Source organism: Eptesicus fuscus, chromosome 11, assembly GCF_027574615.1.
Source record: "Eptesicus fuscus isolate TK198812 chromosome 11, DD_ASM_mEF_20220401, whole genome shotgun sequence".
In the NCBI taxonomy this organism is placed as follows: Eukaryota; Metazoa; Chordata; class Mammalia; order Chiroptera; family Vespertilionidae; genus Eptesicus; species Eptesicus fuscus.
The window spans coordinates 22,563,780-22,590,872 of NC_072483.1; the positions used below are offsets into that span (position 1 = coordinate 22,563,780).

The 27,093-nt window shown below is 35.5% G+C and overlaps 1 protein-coding gene across 1 annotated transcript in view; it reads right to left on the minus strand.

Annotated features, from left to right (window-relative positions):
- Window positions 1-27,093, minus strand: part of LRP1B (LDL receptor related protein 1B) — a 1,704,605-nt gene that overhangs the window by 538,025 nt on the left and 1,139,487 nt on the right. The window contains exons 30-31 of the mRNA XM_054723549.1: window positions 15,649-15,823; window positions 14,648-14,742 (exon numbers count right to left, since the gene is read on the minus strand). Of these exons, the coding sequence (XP_054579524.1) occupies window positions 14,648-14,742; window positions 15,649-15,823 (270 nt within the window). The remainder of the gene's footprint in view (window positions 1-14,647; window positions 14,743-15,648; window positions 15,824-27,093) is intronic.

Sequence of the window (27,093 nt, forward strand, 5' to 3'; positions counted from 1 at the left end):
CCAGGTCAGAGAGTGGAATTGACTTATCAGACCAGTTTTAATCAAGTAGAAATAATTCAACAAGTCAATAAAATATACCAGAGATTTATTGACTTACTGGTATGTTTTGCTAATACAAGTCTGGATGGTTCACCAGAAAATTCACAATGCACAAAATTATATATTTCAAGGAAGACATTTTCATTTTTTTGATTTTTTATTTTTATTTTTTTTTATGACCATGGTAAGTGATTTATTTTAATCACAATGGAAAAATAATCAAATCATGACTATCACAGTCATATTCTATGGTGTAACATTTTCAGGGCAAAACTCTACTCACCATTCAATTTTTTATGAGAGAAAGTTGGCTACTCTGCAGGTAACTAAGTGCATCTTTTCTAGTATTAAAAAGAATTTTTAGTGGTTTAAACCACTCAATTTCCAGAAGTGCTCTATTTTACTGTCTGCCTAGTTGACTATCTAAAGCACATAATTCCATCTCTAATTAGCAATGAAGATATCTTTACTACAAATTTATGATACATTTGTAACCCCAAACTTTCTGTTGCTGAATTTTCAACAAAGATTGAATAAACAAATACATTCATGAAGAATTCCTTTTAGGAAAGTTATCTATCCTTCTGTGTACTTTAAATTTTATCTCTCAATCAAGCCTAATCATCAGAGAACAATATACATTTTTATACCGCTGTGTTTTTGTCCCTCTCTTAATCTCCTGCGGAACTGAGCTTTGGCATTATGCCCTTGGTTTAAATGAAGGATGCTATAAGAAGTAGCCATAAGAAAAACACTGTTATAATCCCAGGATACAGTATCTGAAAGCAGTCCTTCACACAGTGACCTCTTTATACAAGGACCCATGGGAGAGATTTCTTTCAGGGCTCAGTGCCAGGAAGAGCTATATATGGAAAATATAAAATTGTAACTGGTCATATTTCTCTCTTTGCTTTGGCTGCAAAGAAACTGAAGAGTCCGATTGTGAGCCATATACAGCAGTTGTAAGACACCGCATTTATACTACTAATTTTACTCCTGGCGTAAGTAGAATAATCTACTTTTATACCTAACCTTGGATTTTAAAATCAGTATTATTCCTGTCTTTCTTAGGGAATGTCTTTAAGTTTCCTCAACCCCTCTTTTGAAGGAGATAGGAGAGGGCATTTCTACTGACTATGTCTAACTTCAAATTAGTCTGCAACGTCAGGATTTTCTCCTCCACTTAACACCCTGCCGTTTCTAGAGTCTGACTTGCGCTATGTAAAGCAGTTATCAGAGAGAGCAGGAAAGTTACACAGTTTGGGTCAAAGTTCCCCAGAGTTTACTACGAAACACCTTTGTGTCGGAACTGTGAGTGCCTAGAGGGAAGGATCTGTGTCAATGATCTTTTATAATGCCTAGCATGATGCCTAGAGCAAAGAAAGTAATTATAAACATTGACTGGATAAATGAATTATTTATATAATCCCATTATTAAAATTATAAGTTGTCTTCAGGAGTTCTCCCTAGTGAAGTTAAATTAAATTATATATATTTTCAGATGTACACACAATATTTTCTCAGTGATACAGGCACACCAAAATTGAAACTTCTATTCCGTGAAAGCCAGTAAAAGACATGCTTCAGTCAGAAAAAAGTATTTGCAATCTCCATATCCAACCAAATACTAGTATCAACAAAAGAATTCTCAAAACTCAGCAGTTAAAATAAAATTTGAAAATAGGCCAAAAAAAAAAAAAAAAGTGAACAGGCATTTCACAGAAATAAGATATACAGATGGCAAACAAGCACATGAAAAATATGTTCAATATCATACAAAAATTAAAATTAAAATGCCATTGAATTAAAACCTTACAAGACTGACTAAAACAAAAGTAGTCATGAAATTATATGTTAGGGAGTATGCAAAGAAAAACTGGATCACTGATACACTGCTAGTAAGAATGTATAGCCACTCTGGAAAAAAGCTTTGCAGTTTCTTATAAAATCAAGCATACTGCTCCCTTAGGACCAAAAATTGCACCCTTAGGAATTTATTAGGGAGAAATTAAAGCCTATATTTATACAAAAACCTGTACTTGAATATACATAGCAGTTTTATTTGTATTAGTCAATAATTAGAAACATCCCAACTCCTTCAAAAGGAGAATGATTAAGTAGTATACTATATCCTATCTAATAAAAGAGTAATATGCAAATTGACCATCACTTCAACACACAAGATGGCTGCCCCCATGTGATCAAAGATGGCTGCCCCCATGTGGACACAAGATGGCCACCACAAGATGGCCAGCAGGGGAGAGCAGTTAGGGGGGGGCCAGGCCTGCAGGGGAGGGCAGTTGGGGGGGACTAGGCCTACAGGGTAGGGCAGTTAAGGGGGACAAGGCCTGCAGGGGAGGGCAGTTAGGGGTGACCAGGCCTGCAGTGGAGGGCAGTTAGGGGCAATCAGGCTGGCAGGGGAGCAATTAGGCATCAATCAGGCTGGCAGGGGAGTGGTTAGGGGGTGATCAGGCTGGCAGGCAGAAGCAGTTAGGAGCAATCAGGAAGGCAGGCAGGTGAGCAGGGCCCTACCATGATCAGGCCTAAACTGGCAGTTGGGGTCCCAGATTGTAGAGGGTGCAGGCTGGGCTGAGGGACACCCCCCACCCCTGTGCATGAATTTCGTGCACTGGACCTCTGGTGTATATATAATAGCATACTGCTCACTAATAGAGAAGAAAGAACTACTGATATATTGAACAATTTCAATGACTCTCCAAGGATAGGAGCTCAGTAAAAAAAGCCAATCCAAAAGGTTATGTGCTCTATGGTTCTATTTATATAACATTTTAAAATGATAAAATTTTACAAATGGAAGGCTGATGGTATGTGGATGGTAGTAGGGTAGGAGTAGTTGTGGTAATAAAAGGGCAACATGACAGATTATTATGGCATTAGAATTATGCAGTATCTTGACTGTGGTAGTAAATATAGAAATCTACACATGCGATAAAATTTATAGATATAACTACAGAAACAAAAATGAGTACAAGTAAAACATAAAATATGAATAAGATGGTTGGATTGTATTAAGGTAAATATCTGGGTTGTAATCTGGCTGGTATAGCTCAGTGGTTGAGCATTGACTCATGAACCAAGAGGTCCCTGGTTCAATTCCCAGTCAGGGTACATGTCTAATTTTCAAGCTCAATCCCCAGCAGGGGGTGCAGGAGGCAGCTGGTTGATGTCTCTCTCTCTCATCAATGCTTCTATCTCTCTATCCCTCCCCCTTCCTCTCTCTCTGAAAATAAATAAAACATTAAAAAATAAAAAAGATAATGTCTATATATATATACATATACTGTATATGTCTATATACTGTACACACAGGTTTTAATATTGCATATAGTTTTACATAATGTTTCAGTTGGGGGAAATTAAATGAAGGGCACATGGGACCTCTTTGTATTACTTTTTATAATTGTATGTGAATCTAAGTTTATCTCAATAAAAATTTCAATTAAAAAGGAAAACATGCTATTCAACAACTAGCTGAGTATGTACAGGACCAGAAAATGCCACTCCAAATTATACCATTTTGGCTTAAAGATTATTCTGAGTCAAAGACATTTGAGAAATAGCAGATGCACTCTGTCCTTCCCCATTATTTGCCTAAAAGCAGACTTAGAATCTCCATCACTAGTCTAAACTGATCTCCTTCAAGATCTAGTTGAAATTTCAAAATACCACCAATTTGGTTGCAACTCATCTCTATTTTCCTTCCCCACAAAGAATTACTTATTTTCTCTATTTTTGCAGTACCCAATCATATTAACTTTATGGTGTCTGGAAGACAGTACTTATGAACAAGTGGCTTTGTTTTGTTTAACTCGACTAAAAATTTTATCAAATGGTTTGTAAGTTATCTGTGTCTTTTCATTCACTAAACCATGACCTTCCAGGTTTTATTTTCAGGGTATGGTACCTAGTATATGCTTCATAACTTTTTTTATATATTTTTATATTAATCTTTAAAAATGAATAAATGAATGATCAGAGGAAACAGTATAATACATTTCAATTATTTGTGTATGTATGCATAATGTAACTTAATATTGCTTTGTAAATTCCTCTAATCTTTATAAAAACCTATTGTTAACATTTATTTTGAGGTGCACAGCCTTATACATTGATTGCACTTCATACATAATAAAAGTGACTGTGATGAATAATGAGTACGTATAAATAACTGCATTATCAAGCAAGAAAACATACCCAGGAATTTTTTTTTAATGAGACTCCTTGAATTCTTTTGATGGGGTAAAAAGTGCTTATGAATGTTATCCATGGATAGATTTCAAAATCCACATTATGTAGCAAATGGGTTGAAATTATTAAATAATAAAATGTGTTGTGTAGGTTTCAAGAAGGTGTATTTGAAGGTTGAATAAACAAATGACTTTCAGTTAAGGTTGCATTAAAAGTAAAGGGAGAACATCAAGGAAATAAAAATAGTGTACACAAGATTCTTAAGAATAAGCTATGAAGGGCAATGTTGATTGGCAGGCCAAGTTGCTTTATGAGGCTTGAAGGATAAAATCCATAATATGTAAACATTTTAAACATGGAAATGGCTTTAACTAGTAAATTAAAATCCTCTGTTATGCAAACTGCTCTAAGCACTTAATGTATCCAAGACAGAGCAATAAATCTTAATTGAGAATATTTAATTCAACAATGGATAACTGGAAGGTGGATTTGTATATAACAGAAACAAAGTTATTCAGCCCGAACTGCCTGGAGGCTGTAATTACTTAGTCTTCAGTGATACTCAAAAAATGTTATGCTGGGTGTTCTGATAAGATTATAATGCACTTCTATTTCAAGTGTATCACGCACATGGATTTAACAGCAAGCAAGCAGGGGAAAGCCAGTGAAACAGAATTTAACAGCCATTTCACAAACCGGAAAGCCTGTATATCAGTGACATTGCTGTTTAAATCTAGCATTGTAAGATCCAGAAATAATTGTGTGGCACAGTAATTGGCACAGAGGTAACATTGGTTCTTGCATACGCCCGGCTGTTTAGAAAAGCTGACTGCTGAATCCTAATTGGGCACATATTTCTCAGCAGTGCACAAGCTCTGGATTTCCCCCCAACCCTCCATGCTTGAAAGAGTACCAGTTTCATTCCCTGATCTTTGCTTGAGGTCAGGTACTTGCTATATAAAATGAGCCTCTATGGGCATAACGTAATTGCTAAGATTTATTATGGTTTCAAATATAAGATAAACTGATATGTGAATTCCAACTCTACCACTCATCACTACAACTAACTTCTTTCAACAAACCTCAGTTTCTGAATTCATAAACGTTTAAGGAAGACTTCCAGAAATTATTACTGCAAGATGATTAATGCAAAGCATTTTGCTAGTGCTTGACATATTCTAATTGCTTAAAAAGTAGTCACTGTAATTATGTTATTTTTGTTTCCAAAGTGATGATGGTTCTACAGTAACATACTTCCCAGGCTAAGTGCATGCAACACAAAGATACAGTTTCATGGTAAGAATACAGGTTCCATAAAGGGTGGTAGATAATGATTGTTTTGAGTTGATACTTCCCAGCCTCACCAGACAGACTTTTGTGTTTTCTCCTAACACAATGGGAAAAAATCATTTGTAATCTGACAATCAATACTCTTGAGGAGAAAATAATCTGAACAGCAGCTCCTCCTCACCTAATAACTTATTTTTTTTTCCCCCCACAGAAATGGCTCAGGGAATGCAGTGAGCAGGTTTAAGCCACACATTGCTCAGACTTATCATGAAAATATAATCACACTAATTCCCTGTAATGATAAACATCAGTGAAATTCAATGAGTAAATAACACAGGAATAAATATCTCCATGTATAGATAAGTATTTCATGGGTATGATCACCATGTGTACCATCAAAAACAGGTTTGTATTTATTTTCTTCACACATTTCTATGCCCATTAACAGTACTGGAAAATTCCATTTTACCTTTTTTATTTATTTTTTTATTATATTTCTTTATTGGTTTCAGAGAGGAAGGGAGAGGGATAGAGAGATAGAAACATCAATGATGAGAGAGAATCATTGATCGGCTGCCTCCTGCATGCCCCCTATTGGAGATCGAGCCCACAACCCAGGCATATGCCCTTGGCCAGAATTGAACCTGGGACCCTTCAGTCTGCAGGCCGACGCTCTATCCACTGAGCCACACCGGCCAGGGGGAAAAATTGCATTTTAGAAATAATTTCAGGGGAGTAGTTCTAGAAACATCCTGTAAAGTGGGATTACAAAAACATGAATTCTTGAGAGTATTTTAAAGATTCTTCTATATCAAATGTTTACTTCTGCGTCTTAACCTTGATATTACACTAAATAGCAGTTTAAATTTACATATAAAACCAAGAAAAATATTTTGTTCACTAATTTGCATCACACAGCTAAGCTAGCCATAAAGAGAAGGGGAAAAAAATAGAAGCAACAAATAATTTTCAAAAAATAAGAAAAGACAGTAAGCCAAATAATCTGTATAAATTACTAAACAATGTAAGTTTTTTAATATATTTCAACAAAATGCTTCTAGAACAAAAGGAAAAAAATATTATAACTTAAAACAATAGTTACGATGCAACATAGTTATAAATCAGTGCATCATCCCTCACAAATAAAGAATTTAAACATAGTGGATATTGCTAGGACTTTTCTGCTATAAACTTATTCACAGTAATATTTTTATAGTTAATTTACAGATAAGGATTTTTCTAGCCTATAGGATAAATAAAAAATTACAACAGGGTCAGGATGAAGAGGGGTTATTATAAAAATATGTTAGTTTTATCTTTATACCCTGTGCCAAAGGCACTGTCAATAAATAGATAACTTGAGCAATGCTTTTTTTGTCTATTATTTCTTTGTATGAAAAATCTCTGAGTTGCTAATGAGAGCCCAGTGGCCATAGGGTTAGACAGGAGAGGGTGAGAAACAATAAGAGGAATAAGTAGAAAAGCCAACTTAGAGACCAAATACTTCCAACTTTTCCTCCCTAGCCATGCATGTCTTTATAAACAACTAAGTTTAAATGAGAATACTTTAACTTGTTTCCTACACATCAGATACACTGAATGGAGTGCATCATGAATCTATACCCAGATCACCAAGTATGCACTTTATTCACATAGTAATCCCAGTCAACTAAGATATAGGAATGAATCTTAGTTTTATTCAATGCTATGACAGCTTCTTTCTATGTAATAGGAAACAGTATTCACTCCACTCAACAAATATTTACTGAAGATCTACTTTATGTCCCACACTGAAATTTGAACTGAAAACACAATGGTAATAAAATAGATATGGTTCCTAACTTAGCAGGGTTTCCTTTCTAGTGGGCAAATATTCAACAAAGAAATGGAAAATTAAAATAAAGGTAAGAGCTAAAAATGTGAAAAATAAATGATGTTAAAAGTGTCTAAGATACTTCAGCTTAGTCAGGGAAGTCAGGGAAAGCTTCTTTGAAGAAATAATACTTGAGTTAAAATCTGGTATATAGGTGGAAAACTAAGAGGAGATAGGACACATTTCTGTATCCACCAACCAAAAATTATCTACACTAATAAAAGAGAAATATGCAAATTGACCATCACGTTGAGATGCCCACCAGCCAATCAGAAGTGAATATGCAAATTAACCCAACAAAGATGGTGACGGCTCTGTTCCCCAGCTGTTCTGGTCCTCTGGGCAGCATGCATGCAGGCGCAGAGTGGCTGGGCGGGGCGGGAGGCCTGCTATGAGGGGGAGGGCGGGGGGTGGAGGGAGCTACAGGAGTAGCACTCAGGCCGGAGCGAAAACAGAAGGTGGCGGCCAGAGCAAAGGCCTGGGTCCCGGGTGCTGGAGGAAAACTGGTGCTGGCAGCCAGGGGAAGGAAGGCCTATTGCATGAATCTTCGTGCAACGGGTCTCTAGTTATATCATAATCCTTAATCCTAACCAAGACTCCTATTGCAATATCTGTCTTAAACTAGAGTGCAAAATCTCAATTACTATTTAATTGTCCCTTTCCCCTCTGAGACACTACTAAGATGCTGATGAATTAACACTCGCTTTTATTGTCGTACACAAGAAATCAGCTTTGTCTACACCACAGGTTGTTTTAGTAATATTTTGAGAAGCCGAGATTTAACATAGAGGAGAGACAAAAATAAACACTCATGTATTCACTATATAGAACTGAACACTATTAATACTTTTTTGTATTTCATTTGAATCTTTTATGAAATATAAAATACATTTTCATTTTTAAGATATAAAAATTCCCTTTTGAATGTCATTATTGTCTCTTTCCAAAGATAATTGTTATTATAAAATTAGTCTGCATAGTTGCAGTTTACTTTTTCCATATCTTTGTGAATATGTGTACCCAGGATCAACATATATTAATGGTGTGTGTTTCATTTTAAAGTTATATAAATGGCATCATGCCATATCATTCTGCTAATTACTTTTCTCACTCAATGCTCTTGAAATCTATTTATGTCTTCATATATGTTTATATACATACATATGTCTATACGTATATATGGTATTTCAGCACATAAACATGCTGCATTTATTTACTCCTTTTTTCTTTTTTTAATATATATATATATTATTAATTAATTTCAGAGAGGAAGGGAGAGGGACAAAGAGATAGAAACATCAGTGATGAGAGATAATCATTTATTAGCTGCCTCTTGAATGCCCCACCCTAGGGATCCAGCCCTCAACCTGGGCATGTGCCCTGACCTGGCATGGAATCATGACCTCCTGGTTCATAGGTCAATGCTCAACCACTGAGCCATGCTAGCTGGGCTACTAATTTTTCTTTTGATGAAGATTTACACTTTCTCCATTTTCTTTATTATCAATGATTCATTGAACATCCTTGTACTTGTTTCTTTCAGCACACACAAATGTACACATACGACTTATAAGGAAACAAAGGATGCACACAGACTAAAAGTAAAGTGGTGGAAAAAAATGTAGCATGCAGACAGAAATGAGAAAAATGCTGGGGTAGCAATACTTACATCTGAAAAAATAGACTTTAAAACAAAGGCTACAGTAAGAGACAAAGGACACTACATAATGATAAAGGGATCAATCTAATACGAGGGTATAACCATTGTAAACAATTTTGTACACAAAATAGGAGCACCTAAGTATGTAAAGCAAATATTGATGGACATAAAGGGAGAGGGTGACAGAAATAGAGTCAGAGTAAGGGATTTTAAACTCCAGTGACATCCATGGAGAGAACTTCCAGATAGAAAATCAACAATAAAATGATGGCCTTAAATGACACACTAGATCATGTGGGCTTAATTGTTATCTTCAGAGCATTTTACTCTAAAGCATCAGAATAAACATTCTTTTCAAATGCACATGGAATATTTTCTAGGATAGACCATATGTTAAGACACAAATAAAATCTCATGAATTCAAGAAGATTGCAATCATGCCCTGGCCAATGTGGCTCAGTTGGTTGAGCATCAGACCTTACACCAACAGATCACTGGTTCAATTCCTAGTCTGCCACATTCCCAGATTATGGGTTCAAACCCTGGTCAAAGTGTATACGGGAGGCAAACAACTGATATTTCTCTCTCTCTCTCTCTCCCCCTCTCTCTTCATCTCTCTCTTTAAAATAAATAAAAATATATTTTTAAAAATCTTGAAATCATATAGAATTTTCTCTGGCTATAATGATATGAAACAAGAAATCAATCATAAGACGGAAACTGAAAAAGACACAAAGATATGGCGGCAAAATAACATGTTACTAAACAATGAATGGGAAACAATAGATCAAAGAAGAAATTAAAAGATACCCTGAAACAAATGAAAATGAAAACATACAATCCAAAATCTATGGGACACAGCAAATGTAGTCATAAGAGGGAAATTAATAGCATTACAGGCCTATCTCAAGAAACAGAAAAAAATCCCAAATAAACAATCTAACTTTATACTTAAAGAAACTTAAAAAAACAACAACAAAGCCCAAAGTGAGTAGAAGAAACAATAAAAATCAGAGCAGAAAAAAAAAAAAAATAGAATCTAGAAATACAAGACAAAAGATCAATAAAATCCAGCGCTATTCTTGAAAAGATAAATATGGCTGACAAACCTTTAATCAAACTAATCAAGAAAAAGAGAGAGGACCCAAATAAATAAAATCAGAATTGAAAGAGGATAAGTAACAACTGACATCAACAAAATATAAAGGATTGTGAGAAAATATTTTGGACAACTTTATACCAACAAATTGGACAATACTGAAGAAATGGATAAATTCCTAGAAACATACAATCCTCCAAAATTGAATCAGGAGGAATCAGAGAATCTGAACAGACAGATTACAACTAGTGAAATTTAAGCAGTAATAAAAATAAAAAACAACCTCCCAACAAATAAAATTTCTGGACCAGGTGGCTTCATAAGGGAATTTTACCAAACATTCAGAGAAAAAGGAACAATTATCTTCAAACTATTCCAAAAAATTAAAGAGGAGCAAAGACTCCCAAGTTCATTTTATGAGGCCAGCATTATCCTAATTCCCAAACCAGAAATAAATGACACTACAAAGAAAAAAATGTATATGCCAATATCCATAATGAACATACATGCTTAAATCCTCAACAAAATATTAGCAAACTGGATCTATCAATACATGAACAAGATCAGAGACCTTGATCAAGTAGGATTATTCTGGGGATGCAAGGTTGTTACCAAATATGCAAATCAATAAATGTGATACACCACAGAAACAAAATGAAGAATAAAAACCACATAATCATGTCTCTAGATGCAGAAAAATCATTTGATAAAATCCAACACCCATCCTATCTAATAAAAGAGTAATATGCAAATTAACCACCACTCCACTATACCCACAAGTCACGCCCACAAGCCAATCAGGAGAGAGTATGCAAATTAACCCAACCAAGATGGCTTTGGCCACTGAGAGAGCAGGAGGGAGGCTTGGGTTTCCCCGGTGATGGAGGAAGCCCAGCTTTTCGCACACCCTGGCTTGCTCAGGCCTCTGCTTAAGGCTACAAAGTTTCAATTGTAGAAGATAAATAAATCCCAGATACCAGGGCCTCAGCTTGGGTCGCCAGAGCGGCGTGGCCAGCCTGCAAACCACCACAGGCCCCTCGCCTAGGCTGCCCCATACCCCCACTCTGATCCAGGGGGTATGGGGAACCCCCACTCTGATCCAGGACACCCTTCAGAGCAAACCAGCTGGCCCCCACCCATGCACCAGGCCTCTATCCTACCTAATAAAAGGGTAATATGCAGATTGACCATCACTCCAACACACAAGATGGCTGCCCCCATGTGGTCAAGGATCCTGCCCCCATGTGGACACAAGATGGCCACCACAAGATGGCCAGCAGAGGAGGGCAGTGGGGAGGCACCAGGCCTGCAAGGGAGGGCAGTTGGGGGCAATCAAGCCTACAGGGGAGGGCAGTTAGGGGTGACCAGGCCGGCAGAGGAGGGAAGTTTGGGGCAAAGAGGCTGGCAGGGGAGCAGTTAGATATCAATCAGGCTGGCATGGGAGTGGTTAGGGGGTGATCAGGTTGGTAGGCAGAAGCGTTTAGAGGCAATCAGGAAGGCAGGTAGGCGTGCAGTTGGGAGCCAGCAGTCCTGGATTGTGAGAGGGATGTCCCAGATTGGAGAGGGTGCAGGTTGGGCTGAGGGACACACCCCTCCCCCCCGTGCACGAATTTCATGCACTGGGCCTCTAGTTTATGATAAAATCTCTCAGCAAAGTGGGAATAGAAGGAACATACCTCAAGGGAATAAAAGACATATATAACAAACCACAGCAAACATCATATTCAATGTACAAAATCGAAAGCATTTCCCTTATGCCAACAAATTAGATAATGAGACAGGGATGTCTACTTTCACAATTCTTATTCACCATAGTATTGAATGTCCTAGCCACATCAATAAGACAAGAAAAAAAATAAAATAAAAGGTATCCAATTTGGAAAGGAAAACTGAAAACTGTCATTATTTGCAGATGACATGATACTCTATATAGAGAATCGTAAAGGTTCCCCCAATAAACTACTTGAACTGGTAAATGAATTCAGTAAAGTAGCAGGATACAAAATAAATATCTAGAAATCAGTTGCATTTTTATGCACCAATAATGAACTATCAGAAAGGGAAACTCAGTATTGAATTTTAAGCTGTAAAATAAAATATGTATTCTTCTGCTAGATTTCTATGGATTATATTCTATGATCATTCCTTACTGAATTCATTTATACTCTTAACTGGAGGCCCAGTGCACGAAATTCATGCATAGCGGGGGGGGCCCTCAGCCCAGCCTGCACCCTCTCCAATCCGGGACCCCTTGGGGGATGTCTGACTGCTGCTGGTTTAGGCCCGATCCCTGTGGGTCGTCAGACATGCCTCTCACAATCCAGGACCGCTGGCTCCTAACCACTTGCCTGCCTGCCTGCCTGATCGTCCCTAACCCCTCTGCCTGCCTGATCCCTCTAACTGCTCTCCCCTGCCGGCCTGATTCCCCTAACTGCTCTTCCCTGCCGGCCTGATCCCCTAACTGCTCTCCCCTGCCGGCCTGATCGCCCCTAACTGCCTCTGCCTTGGCCCCACCACCATAGCTTTGTCTGGAACGCCATCCGGAAGATGTCCAGTCTAATTAGCATATTACCCTTCTATTAGATACTACAGACAATCAAATCATTCATATTTCAGTCTATTGGACCCAATATATCTTCCATTATTTCTGTTTAAGGTTCTACTATTAAAGGCCAGATGTGCTCCTCATAACTTTTATTCATTCAATCCTCTTTATAAAATATTTTTTTCTTGATTTTACAGATGAGAAAAGCCAGCACCACAAGAGAACAGTAATTTTTCCCAAGGTCACTAAGTTTAATGAAATCTAAAATGATTTATTTTCTCGCACCCTTTAGGAGAAGGATAGTATCAAATTCTTATCAATAGATCAAATACAGAAATCTGATACTAAAAAATCTGTTTACTCAATAAATTTCTAAGTCAAAAGACATACACAATTCTAATTAAGGTATACTTTGTAATAAAGATTCTGTGTTATTTTTTTCTGGTAAAATAGTATATCTTGCACAAATTAAAATTAAAAATTGTGATTTTTGGATTCATTTAAAAATAATTTTCAAATATAATAATAACTGACATAGTGCAGACATCTAATATTTGTTATTAAAGTTTGAGTCTTCATCTATATACACTTAAAATATCATTTGGCTAGTAAAAGCTGAGGGACCAACTATAAAGTGTAAATAGCAACACTAATTTCTTTCTTGTAAACTTTACTAATATAAGCTGTTAGTTTTTTTCTTTAATTTATTTTGAGCAGAGAAATGGATATTGAGCACTAAAGAAGATAAGGTTTTTCCCATTAAAGAAATAAGCATGTAACCTAAAGCTACTACATTACAATATAAGGACTTTATTTACTTGTGCTGTTTCCATCATACTCATTTTTACATTTTAAATATTCTGAATAACTCCAGATAAGTGCTAACTGAATTGGTTTAGTTCAAAGTAAGTCGTTTGTATGGGTCCCCATCTTTAGAGCCTGTTTCTTTTGTTCTATCATCTTCCACACAGAAATGTTAGCATTTCATTTTACTTTAATTTCGAACACTACTTTGTATTTCAATTGTGTATCAAATCTTAGAACAGTCCAAGGAAAAGAGCTGTTAAAGTATCATTTTATATCAGATGTTTATATATGAAAAAATTATTTATTGCAAATATTGTTGATACTACACCTTTATTGAATCATCACTATTAAAAATAACCTACTTAAGTAAGTGTACTTCCACATTTCTAAAACTGAAAAAAAAGTTTAAAAGCTTCATGGTGTATTGATTTTACTCCCAAATTAAAACTATACTATATGCAATTCAAAACTATTATTTTCTTTTGTATATTCCATCATTTTGACATTTAACATAATATCAAAATCCAGTTTTATTAATGGATTTTTAAAAAGGTATTATGAGATGACAAATAAGCAATATGATAATTCCTGCCTCTCAAAGAAATATTAGAAATTATGAAGGATGAGTGATTATAATTTGAAAAGAAAAATTATGGTCTTTTAACAAATAATATACAATGGTTGGCAAAGGTAAAAAAAAAAACTAAATGAACACAACTGAGAGTGAATGAAAATAAAATAGCAACAACTTAACCTCAAGTCATTCTATTAATAATGGCACAATAATGATGGGGAAGTCTCAGTACAATCTATTGGCACTGTAGCAACACAGACATTCACCAGTGAAAATAACGTATTTATTACTTAGATTAAGTTTTAAGCAACTCCAGTGCTTAAGTTATTGTAAAAAGACTCTTATCAAAAGGCTTTTATTTTTATCCATAAAAAGATTGTTTTCTCCTTACCCCACATAGACCCAGTGGATTTAATAAGATGGGAAAGTTCCTAATTTAATTTCTATTACTAATCTGTAATATTTTGTTTCAGGTTCTAGATCAGAGATACATTGTATAATACAGTTTTATCATATTAAAAACTGCAGTGACTATTCAAAGGACAACTTACCCACTGGTTCCTTTTGATTCTGAAAAAGAATTTTGCTGTTACTGCCATCCATGTTTGCCATGTTGATTGTGTTTCCATCTGTCCAGTAGAGTTTCCTTAATTCAAAAAAGATATGGATTAAAAATATTAGGCGTAAATCTGCTTGTTGACTAGAAATATACACGAAAGAACAAAATTAATGTTAAAGTAATTTTTGGCCCAGTATTAATTTCTTGTAGGAAGGCCCCAAATTTTTGAGCCACTTGCTTATAGTAACCTTCATATTTGCCTGGGAAGAAAGCATCACTCTTGCTTTTTCCTGTAACTGAAGGACAATTTTCTCTCACCTCTTTTTACCTCCTACATTCACAATTGAATATTTAACTTGACTACAATAAATTCTTCCCACTAAAAGTAATGCATCAATATTGAATTAGCTTGGCTTTGAGAAATCAGGCATCTTAGAAAGGTACAGTCATTTCAATCATTCCTGTGGAACGTGCTAAGAAGAAAGAATTTATTTTAGCCCTACACAAGCTTTCTATGTGGGTACATAATGACTAACCAGTAAATGGGAGAATCTAATCTATTTATGATAGCAACATGTGGCAAATGTTATTAACAATTTGTTCTTGAAAAGAAATCAATGACTTTTTCATGCATTTTAAAAATTGTGATTCCTTAAAAACAAAAATTAATGAGATTTTATAATAATGTATAAGAATCTGATTTTATGCAAATAATAAAAATCTCTAACCAGGGGTCCCTTTTACAGTTTACATATTCACATTTGCTTTTCTGACTGTATAACATATATGTGTCCCCTGAATTAAACTAAAATATTTTTTATTTTTATTTTCAGGTACAGTAGATATTCAATATTATTTGATATTAGTTTCAGGTATACAGCATAGTGGTTAGACAATTATATAATTTACAGAGTGATAAAGTTCTTTTTAATATAAAATCAGAGCAAAGGTGTGTGAAATTTTAGAAAAACTTAAAAAATAATCATACTTTACCCCCTGACTGGGTGAGCGGTCAGACACTGTGGCTTATCGATTCCATGAATAATTGAGGTTTTCAAAGAGCCATCTAGTCTTGCCACATTAATCTGTGTTTCATCAAATTCTGAGCTAATCCAGTACAAATTCCGTGAGACCCAATCCACTGCTAGCCCTCTGATACTCTGAATATCTACAAAACAGGAAAAAGAAAATTAAAAGTAAATGAAGTTTCTCATTCTTTCGGCTTTTCAAGTAAGTTATTTTCCGTCTCAGGGAAATTTTAATTTACACTTTAATTTGTTAGCTAAAATTGTACAAGATTGTAATTTCATTCCCTTATCAGCCCTTCTTAAAACATGAATAATCATTAATGTCTTACTGCCCAGCCGTTTTGAAACCTGACACCTCAATTAGCATTGAAATTACACTAACAGTCCATGATTCACCAGTAAAATCTTAGCAGCGGAAACAAGCTGCAGTCCTATGGTTCAAGGTGACGAAATTCAAATTAGAGTAATAGCTTCTCCAGTTGGTAGCACATCTTTCTAGTTAGGAGAAAGTACTTGTGAAGCATCAACAAATGGGCTATTTTATGTTTTAAGTGCCAATTTGTTACTGAAATGAAATAAAACAATTCAACTTTCCTAAAAGAATTAATAGACTTGAACATCTTTCAAAATAGAAAGTTAACCGAAATTGACTAAGATATGAACAAAGAAACTAAAACCTTTTTAACATTCCTCCAATGTGGATTCTACAGAAATTACTGAAATCTAATTAAGTTTCAGTACATTATAGCCAATATGAATATTTGGGTTGTTATTCCTTGACTATTCAATTAGGCATTAAAAAAAAAGTGATGGAGTTTAGGCTTAAATACAATTGCACATTTTAATTAAGTAAATGAAATAAAGTCTTAACAATGATAGATACTACAAAATCTTTTCAGCATATTAACATATAAAGTAGGCCAGTTTAGTCCCCTACCTGTGGCATTTTATAACTCTAACTTGGCCTTGCCTAGATTTTACAAAGTTTAAAAAATGTGTTAGCGGACTTGTACCTTCTGAGTACTCAAGCTTACAAGACAGCTGGAGGCTGTTAAAATGAAGATGCTGACTCAGCAGGTGTGGGGAGGGGCGAGTTTCTGAAAGTTCTAACTAGCTCCCCCTTGCGGTCACCACTGCTCCAAGCAGAGGCTCCAATCTAAGTGCCTCCAGAACCCCAAAGCCACTGCTACTTACCTCATTGAATTGCTACATCTTCCTATTTATCATTTTCAAAAAAATGCCACAAAGCGAGATTTGCACCTGAAAGTGAAGGCTCCAGATTGCAAAATTTGCCAACTGGTTGAAAATTAAACAGAGCAAAACAAGACACGGAGGGCTGGCAGTTCTGGGTCAGCTCTAAAGTGTACTGTTGGCCTGGGGGCCTCCACCCCAGCAGATGTCCTGGAAGGTCGACCATGGTGACTTTTCTGCTCAAAAATTCTTGAATTGTTTCTAAATAACTTTTAATGACAGTGCCTTTAGAAGATATTTCTCAAGTTTCAGTGACTCCAATCAACACCCTCTCACTCTGCAAGTTACATTTCATCATTAATTTATTGGTATATTGGTGGATTTTGAATGTGAACTTCATTTCTAAATTCAAAATTTGAAATTTATTTTTATTTAACCTATCCAGTTCCCTCTTTTCTAAAATGAAAAAAAAAAAGAAAAGAAAGAAAGAAAGGAAAAGAGAGAAAGAAAGAAAAAAAATGTAATACACCTCTGTAAAGCTCAACCTGCCATGTCTGATACTTCATTATTTGCCCCATCCAGGATATTTATTCCTCATTCTCCTTCACTCTCTGGAGTTAATTGATTGCTGAGAGATAGATAGTATTATAATGAAACCTGGCTTCATGTTTTAGGTTGTGTATCTGTTTTTTGTTTTTAATCAAGTCATTTAAATTTTGACCTCTTATTGGAAAACTAGTGGCCTGGTACACGAATTTGTGCACATTGAAAGGAAATTAATTAGAAGAAATGTTTAATATTGCTATTCGCCCTTTCTCTATAATAGAACTGTCAAACCAAATTCACAATCGACAATTGCAGATCGAAACACACATGCAATTGGCACCAGCGAAAGCTTTACATGTATCGCATGTGCATAAGTCAACTTAGCCATATATATATATATATGTATGTGTATATATATATATATATATATATATATATATATATATATATATATATAAACTCGCTTAATTAGACCTGCTTTCTTATTTAGCTAAACTTTTTCCAGTCCAGTGAAGCTTCCCAACTTCTCTTTCAGTTAATTGTCAGCAACATAGCAGTAAATATCAACACGAAGTAGATTACACAGGGAGAACAAAGGGAAAATATTTAACTGCAGCAGTGTTTGACTACATTCTACACAGTGAGAAAACCTGAAGTCATTTTCAAAGTCTTCCATTTCTTACTTCTTTTCAGTTGGCTCAAGTTTATAAACTTTCTAAATCTCCGTTTTCTGGCTAATGAAAAGAAAACAGGATTCCACCGAGTCTCTTACCTACCTACTCCAGGACTTCTGTGAGGATCAAATGAAATGAGGCATGGGAAAATGCTTCACAGACATTTGTAAAATGTTTCCACCTGGGTATAAAGCATGTCGTGTTTCTGGGCTGAATAAACTGCAAGGAGACAAGTCGCTAGGGAGAGGAATCCAGGTATTGCTATGTGACGTCATTACCCAGACGGACACTTAGCATATTAGCCATTTTATATGTATATATAGATTAGGCTAATTACAGATAACACGTAGGATTGCTGTGAATATTTTATTATATGATATGTATTTATGTACCTTAATGCAGGGTTGAGGGCTACTTTGCCAATCCAAGGACTTAATATCGTCATTTTTACTCTGGATTGCTTGGTATTAGCAAGAATAATGAAATTAGTTTTTATTTCCTCTAAAATACATGGTTACCCAAAGTAGTGTTGTTTTTTGTGGTTTCTGTTTTTTGTTTTGTTTTGCTTTTTTTGGGGGGGCGGGGGCCTGTGTCTGTTGCTCAAAATTCATTTCTGATTGAGTCCTAATCACATCCTAGAGAATACAGTACACTGTTAAACTGGAAAGCTAGCCAATGTTAAGCTATTAATAACTATTTAGTCCTTGTCAATTATATGGTTCATTTTCTCCCAAATCTACTTCTATCTTTAATACCACAATAGCATCCAGCCTTTTCCTCTTTCAAGCAGTTGATTTAGTTGCTGCCAGGTTATTTTTCTAACTAGAGAGCTCTGGATCATGACCTCTGTTTGCCCCATGGTATTCCATTGCTTCCAACCACTTAGAAAGTGATGTCTAAATTCCTTAGCCTGGCTTTCTATAAAATCTGAATATAACTACCTTCCCAGTTTTATTTCTCACTATTTTTAACAATTACCTTACATGTCAATCATATTGATGTGTTTTCAGGTTTCCAAAGGTGTCCTGTCCTTTCCAACCTATAAGGAATTATCTGGCCAATGTCTTTCAACATAATGGGATAGTTATTTGCTGACATATTTCTACTATCACATACACTTCTTCAGGGTCCTTGCTAACTTATCTTTATAGCTCTCATCCTCCAATATACACAACATTACCTTCAAAATAAGTATCATTAATGAATTGATGAGCACATTCATAACATGCACAATCTACAATTTTAAGATGTGTGAGCTGAAATCAATGAAAATATCTTTTTTTAAAAATGACAATACAGAGGCTTGTGTAGCCATAGAGGCAAAACCTTGCAATGAGAACTAGGGATTCATGGATTTGCAGTTAGTTGCTCAGTTCAGAGGGTTCAGACCTGAAACTCACAAAAAATAGGAGAGCTAAAGAACACACTCAGGTATTATCAGCAGGGTCTAAATACTCAGTGATAGGTCACTGGGGAAAAATAATTGGCCTGCTTAAAAAGGAGAATATTTTAAAATAAAATGTTTTTTAAAGTATTATGTGTGAGATAAAGAAAAAAAATGAGTGGGATATTTTAAAAGAAAATATGCTTTGAAATAATAAGCAAGGTGCATTAATTTATTTTTAAAATTCTCATAAGATATAAATGAGAATCAAAAGTAACTTTTACATAGTTTTAAAAATACAATATCAAAAAACATGTATCAGGTGCATTAACTAGCAGCTTAGGCAGATTAACTAGTGAACTGCAATGCAAATCGAAGGACATTACCCAGAGCCAACACAGAGAAACAAAACGATCAAAGGAATTGGAGGTTAGAATGAATTGTCTCGCACATGTAGTCAGTTTCCAAAGGTGGGGATAGAGGGACTGGGTTAGAGAAAATGGTAAGAGGTAACATTTGAGGGTTTTTTGTTTTCTCTCCAGGCTGATGAAAGACATGACCTCATAGGAGGCACAAGACTCTTAGTGGCTAAATAAATAGAAAAATATTGTCATGAGGAAAAATAAAACATAAAAAGCAGCTAAAGAGAAAAGAAGAGAAAAAGACCTAAAAAAGAATGACAATTAGATAAACATGGAGGTTCAAGATAGCAATGAGGGATGCCACAAGATAGTGGAATGATATCTGGAGAAGATTGAAAGAAAACAACTCTGAACTTGGAATTTATAGTCAACACAATTATTATACTATAACAACAAAAACCCAAATAATTGTCTTTAAAAAGGGGCACAGGACTTGAATATAAATTTATCCAAAAACATATAGAAATGCCAGCATGAAAGGATGCTCAGCATCACTAATCACTAGGAAATGCAAATTAAAACCACCATTAGTTACCACCTCACACTCATTAGAATGGCTACTATACAACAAAACAAATTTTTAAAAGAAATTAGAAAATAACAAGTGCTAAGAGGGATTTGAAAAAATCGGAACATGTGTATTATTGGTAGGAACGTGAAATGGTACAGCCTCTGTGGGAGACGGTACAGCAGTTCCTCTAAAAATTAAAAATAGAATTACCTTATCATCCAGCAATTCCACTTTTGGGTATAAAGTCAAGGGCTGCATAATGATATTTTGGTCAAGGACAGACCGCATATATGAAGGTGGTCCCGTAGGATTATAATGGAGCTAAAAATTCCTGTTACCTAGTGACATTTTAGCCATAGTGACATCATAGCCGTCTAACGTGGTGGCACAAGGCATTGCTATTTTGTGCTGTTCTCAGTCTATTGATAGTAATGCTCTAGGGTACAAATGCCTGAAGGCGCTCACCTGGGTCCCGGTGACCTTTCCACAGACGCTTCCCCTTCCTAAAGCAATGCTGCACCTGGGCAGAGCCTTTGGGTTCTTATTACAATTGCAAGACACCCTTGAGCAGTAACCATTAGCAAACCTTGAAGTAAAAAGTTTATTACTTTCAGGCTCAGAAATGCCCAAAGCACACCAGGAGGCACACAGTAAGGTTGGTGGGGAGAGCGCACTGCACACAGGGTCCTGGGGTTCCACTTCTATTGGGATCGGGGATGGGTCCTTGGGTTTCAAGGACTCACTCTTTATTGGTGAATTTGAAACATAAGAATGAGAATTTAAAGCACAAGAATAGAGAAAAATAAAAGTACTCCAAATAGCTAGGGAAATCAACCAAGATCTCTAAAAGAAGGAGCCTCAGTGCAGAGAGGTGGCCTGGTTCTTTAACTTGTTGTGTGGCTGGCAATGAGTTCCTTCAAGATAGCTTTCCAGAAGGGGATGCCTCTTTGAAATGGGTGTGTTAAGCAATCAAAGCTTAAGTCAGAGCTCACACTACCATCCCCCACATGTTTGTGGTTGGTACTGGTGCAAACAAATCTACTGCACTACCAGTCCTGTGAAAGTATATCACATACAATTACAGTTGTAGACCATACCATCCAGGTTTGTGTAAGTACACTCTTTGATGTCTGGTCAATGATGAAATATCCTAATGACACATTCAGAACGTATCCCCATGGTTAAGTAGTGTATGACTTTTATACCCAAAAGAATTGAAAGCAGAGTCTCAAAGAGATAGCTGTACACCTATGTTCATCTTAGCACTTTTCACAATAGCAAGAAGGAGGAAATGACCCTAATGTCCAACAACAAATCCTACATAATAAAAGGCTAATATGCAAATTATCCCCTCGGGAGTTCGACCACTTGCTATGACGTGCACTGACCACCAGGGGGTGGTGCGGAATGAAGGAAGGCCCCGATTGGCCCTGATTGCTGGCCAGGCCTAGGGACCCTACCCGTGAATGAATTTAGTGCACCAGGCCTCTAGTGTATGTATAAACAACATGTGATACACACATACAATGAAATTTTACTCAGTCTTAAAAAGAAAGGAAGTTCTGACACATGCTACAATATGGATGAACCTTGAAAACCTTATGCTAAGTGAAGTAAGCCATTCACAAAAAGACAAATGCTATATGACCCCACATATATGAGATACCTACAATAGACAAATTAGACACAGAAACTAGAATGGTGGTTGTCAGGAGCTGGAGGGAGGATGGAATGAGGAGTTGTTGTTTAATGGGTTTAGAATTTCAGTTTTGCCAGATGAAGTCTTCAGGAGATTGGTAGCACTATGTGAATGGACTTAACATTACTGAACTGTATGTTTAAAAAGTGTCAAGATGATAAATTTTATGTGTATTTTACCATAGTTTTAAAATTATCTTTCATAAGTGAAGGCTACATATATTTTCAGATTATAGATTATCATTAAACTATAGGAACATTAAAAGATGTAATTCAGAGAGAAATGATCACAGAAGGAAGGTCCACGATGAAAGGGGGAAGGGGGAAGAACAAAAATTGGTTAACATGTAGATAATCCTGTATGCAAAAGAACTGCTTGTCAATTCTCTTAATGTTTTCCCTAAGAACTGGACCTACTGACACCAGCATCTTGAGGGTGAGCACAAACACTTTCTACAGGAAATTAGGCATGCCTTCAAAGGAGGAGATTCCAACTCTCTCTCTCTCTCTTTCTTTCTCTCTCTCTCCTCTCTCTCTCTCTCTCTCTCTCTCTCTCTCTCTCTCTCTCTCTATTTCTATATATATATATATTTATATATATATAATTTATATGCTATACAAATTAATAACACACCCATAAATGCATGATCCAGCTTAAGAAATAAAACATTAAAAATACTTCAGAGGACTTCTATGCTCACCGTCACTAATTTTATGCCATCCCAACTCTTGATTTGGTAAGTTTTAACATATATATATATATTTTTTTTTTTTTCCAAATCTTTATTTTTTTCCTAGAGTCTGTAGGGGCAAAAGTTTAACTTCATATGATCTTGCAATCTCTTAATGCCCTAAACCTATAATTATTCCTATCCAACTTACTGATGATAAAGCAAGCCTCCTCCCTTTATTCTCATCTGGATCCATGTCTCCAACATCTTTCCAACTATCTGGTCAATTTCACCTCACTCAGCCATCAGGGTTAATTACTTCTACAACTGCCATACACTTGGTGTCTGCACCTTCTTATACTTCTCATTATTCCAGTCTAATTTTTATTTCAGATTTACAACATTTCTATAACTTTCTACTTGTATCTTTACCTATGGTTTCTCATGTATCCAATCTAACTTCCAGGTATCCACCTGGTTTATCTTCAGAAGAGTTTGAATCACCTGCACACATCTGTAAAAGTTATCAGGGGCTCTCCATTATCTTGTGGGGAAAAAATAATAATAACAGCTCCTCACCCTGGTATAAGACCCCCTGTAATCTGCCATCATGTTAACCTTCTATTTTACTCCTCTACAAGGTCCAAAGACCCCTAAATACTGCCTCTTCTTTGAAGTGTCCAGGCATTTGTGCCTACTGACATCTCAACCTGGATTGATTTTGCTATCATTCCCCCCAAGGCCTAGGTAGACTACAACTTCCTAAGTGGGAACTTTGGTAATCCCATGTAAGAACTCAGTGCTCCCTGTGAGAAGTGGTTTACACCCATATTAAATGCCTCATTTCATTTATCCTTATAATTTAGTTGTTTAACTCATTCTTTCATTAGATATGAAGAGCCTTGAGATTATGGGCTGTCTCAGTTAAATAATAGCCATCGCCCAATCCGTTTAACATCCCAGATACAGAATCTAGGATATGGTGTAAAAGAAAAAGAAAAGAAACAAGAAAAAGCTCATGGAATAAAATTAATAGCCTTTATATGCTTCAAACTAAAATATAAAGAATAAACATAGGAAGGATTTCTTATTTAGCACCTATTGCTCTAGAGACATAATTCTCAAGGGAATGACATTTACATGTCATTTTTGCCTTGCTTTTCCTTAAAAAAAAAAAATCACAGATGTTGACATTCTTTCATCAAAAGGCTTCCTGGGTAAAAGTAAAAATTGAAAATTCTATTCAGAAATAGGCAAAACAGCAGATGTTCCCCTTCCAAACTTTCTACTTTAATTCATAGCCTGTTTCCAAAATCTAGCTCTCACTGTTATTACTGACCTGTTTTCATTTATTTCATTCTCTCTGGGGCAATTTTCACAATAGTTTTTATTTTCTAAGCATTCTTATTACTGGGTACAATTAAACTTGCAAACTAGAGGGAATGAATGAATCTTTAGTACTCACTGACAAACAATTGTTGGCAAAAGTAGATAACAATTTCTAGTACTGATGGAAATCTAATCTGAAATAGGTCCAATTAAATTCAAAGTTATATTGGGAATTAAATTTTACATAATGTGATCAAAATATGTGTTTTAAATGGCTTATATTTTTGCAATTTAGAAAAGCATATGATTATATGATAATTTCTTAGCACATAAGAGAATATTCTTTAGAGAAATAAACAGGTACACTTCAAATTCATATTCATCTTTTACTCATTTTAACTTCTGGCTAACTCATCCTAACTATTTAGTTCATTTAGATAGTAATAGCACTTTCCCAAAACTGAGTCCTTAATTTTTCAGGTGAGCAATTTATACTTTGCCCTAGAATAACCAGATATATCAGAGGTCTTTTCCTATTTTTTTTTAAAGGGATTCTATTGACAATGGCCTGGAATCTCATAAAGCTGCCAACATACCTCTGAAAGCTTTTCCTTAATATTTCAGAATAAACAATAAAATTGTTGGCAAACATGTGGTCTAACCCTTATTCTTCACCCAGGTTCTACTAGATGAACTCTGCAAAGTGTGCCTAGTGTATTTTAAGGGCACTGGAAAACCATGTAATGGACAAACCTTGTCATTATATTAACCCTTCAGTTCCCCACCTTACTGAGTTTCCTTATGTGTAAAAGAAAGGGAAACTTATGGAAAAAGAGGATAGCGTAGGACTCAAAAGGCCTAATTCAAACTTGGATGTAAAAAGGCTTTTCTGTTTTGTAAACTGAACAAAATGCTTTCTAATTTTTTAAGAGTATAAAGTATTACCTCAAAGCACTGTATGAGGAATAAAAAATATATAAAATTCAATAATGATAAACACAAATCTGAAAAGTCTATATTACCCCTGGCTTCTATTAGGAAATCTAAGGTATATTAATTTCTTTTTTTCTTACTATGTCAATTACAAGAAATACTTAAGAGTTTTGGGAGGAATCTTTTATCCAATAAGGTATTATTCTGGGCAGTACACAGTACTCAAGAGGCAACAGAGCTGTGGGACTATCTTAAAAAGACAATTCCTAGACAATTGGGATGAAGTCCTGAGTCCTCTCATTATAGAGTAATGAGGATGACAGAAGCTCTAAACATATAGTCCTAAGTGTGAATTTGTCTCTATCCCTTACTTTCATTTGAAGCAGAGTTTTCGCTGCTATCAACTTAAATTTTCTCATCTGCAGAACTGAAATAATTTTAATAACAGGTTTTCAAGATTAAATGAGATAATGGTATTTGTCACATTAATGACAGCTAATTCATTCATCACATTGGAAAAATATACCTTATAACATGAATAACTAAAAAACATTTGGGCCATTCAGTTATACTCAAGTATAAGAATTAATTGTCCCCAGAAAGTAGGGCTGCAGTCTATTAGCAAGAACATTTGCCAGGAATTGTTATAGCCATTCATTTCTTCTTAGAATAAAATTACCTTTGTTTTTGTAACGATGCAAATATACACATATATGTATACTGTATATGATATAATTGTGCATAGATATTTGTTAATTTAGACAATGAATGTGCCTCTAGTCATGTATTAGTATTTATCCTTACACAAAGTGTACCTACAAAAATCACTATGACAAATAGGTCATGTGGCGAACACAGAAAGTAAGGACAGCTTAGTGTTTCAGGATATGGAGAATGGCAAAGCAAGCAAAATATTTTCAGTCTCCTTCATGGAAGCTATACCTAAAGAGCCCCAGTGATTTCCTCAGAAAATGCTCTGCTTGGGGGGAAAATATAAAGGCTGGTTTGGGGTCTGATTTTTGAAAATGGTTTCACATTAGACTTAGTTGAAGGAAGACAGAAAAGGAAGTATCTCAAGAAAATGTCCAATAGAGGAAGGATAGACGTAAGAAAACACAGAGGCCAATAATGTAAGAAGTAAGAGAAAGGTCAGAGTTATTCACAGGGAATTTAAAAGATGAAAGGATAAAATAAAGTACAATTATTGGCAGGATTGAAAGACTTGGATGAGTTCAGAAGCTGAACTGTCAAAAGTTCATCTCAAGTTGTTCTATTAATGGAAAGATATATCAGTCCTCAAAAAGGTTTCTCTGTAGAAGACAGAAAAAATGAATGCCATTCAAGAAATGAGAGAATTATGCTTCTACATTGCTCTTCTTTTCAACCTTCATATTCAATTAAATTACTTTTATTTTTATTCTTTGAGATCTCTATAATCTTTCCGCATCTCACTAGCTGGTGTTTCCACTCCAGTCCAGGCTTCTATCATCTCTTACTAAAATCACGATACCCACCAACTTACTTGTCTTGGGGAGTTCACTGCTCATCTACCAACCCACCCTGATCTCTTAAATCTCTACTAAACATAATGGCTAGAATTATCTTTTCCAAAGGCAAAGCTAATCATGTAGCTGAACCCTCCTTAAAAGACTTCCTTGGTTCTCATTATTTTTAGTATTAACATAAAAATCAACTTATCCCATAAAGGCTGGCATGGTTTAGTTTCTATTTCTTTTGTTCCATCAGTTTGTACAACACATCCCTCTCATTCTGGGCTCCATTCTATTCATATACTAGCCCTCCTTCAATTACTTATCCTATAGAAAATATCCCAATATTTGTAAAAATGACAGAGATCATGATTATTGATCCTAATAAGTATATGTATTATTAGTGAGAAAATATTATTGCTTAAAATTTTAAGATTTATACATACAGTCTGCTAAATGAAATTTAGTCCTTGTAATTTTTCTCAAAGATAAACTCACCAAATTACTTGTAGTTACTAATCTGTAATTAGAGACAGAAAATTGTTCCCCCAACTTTTTGGA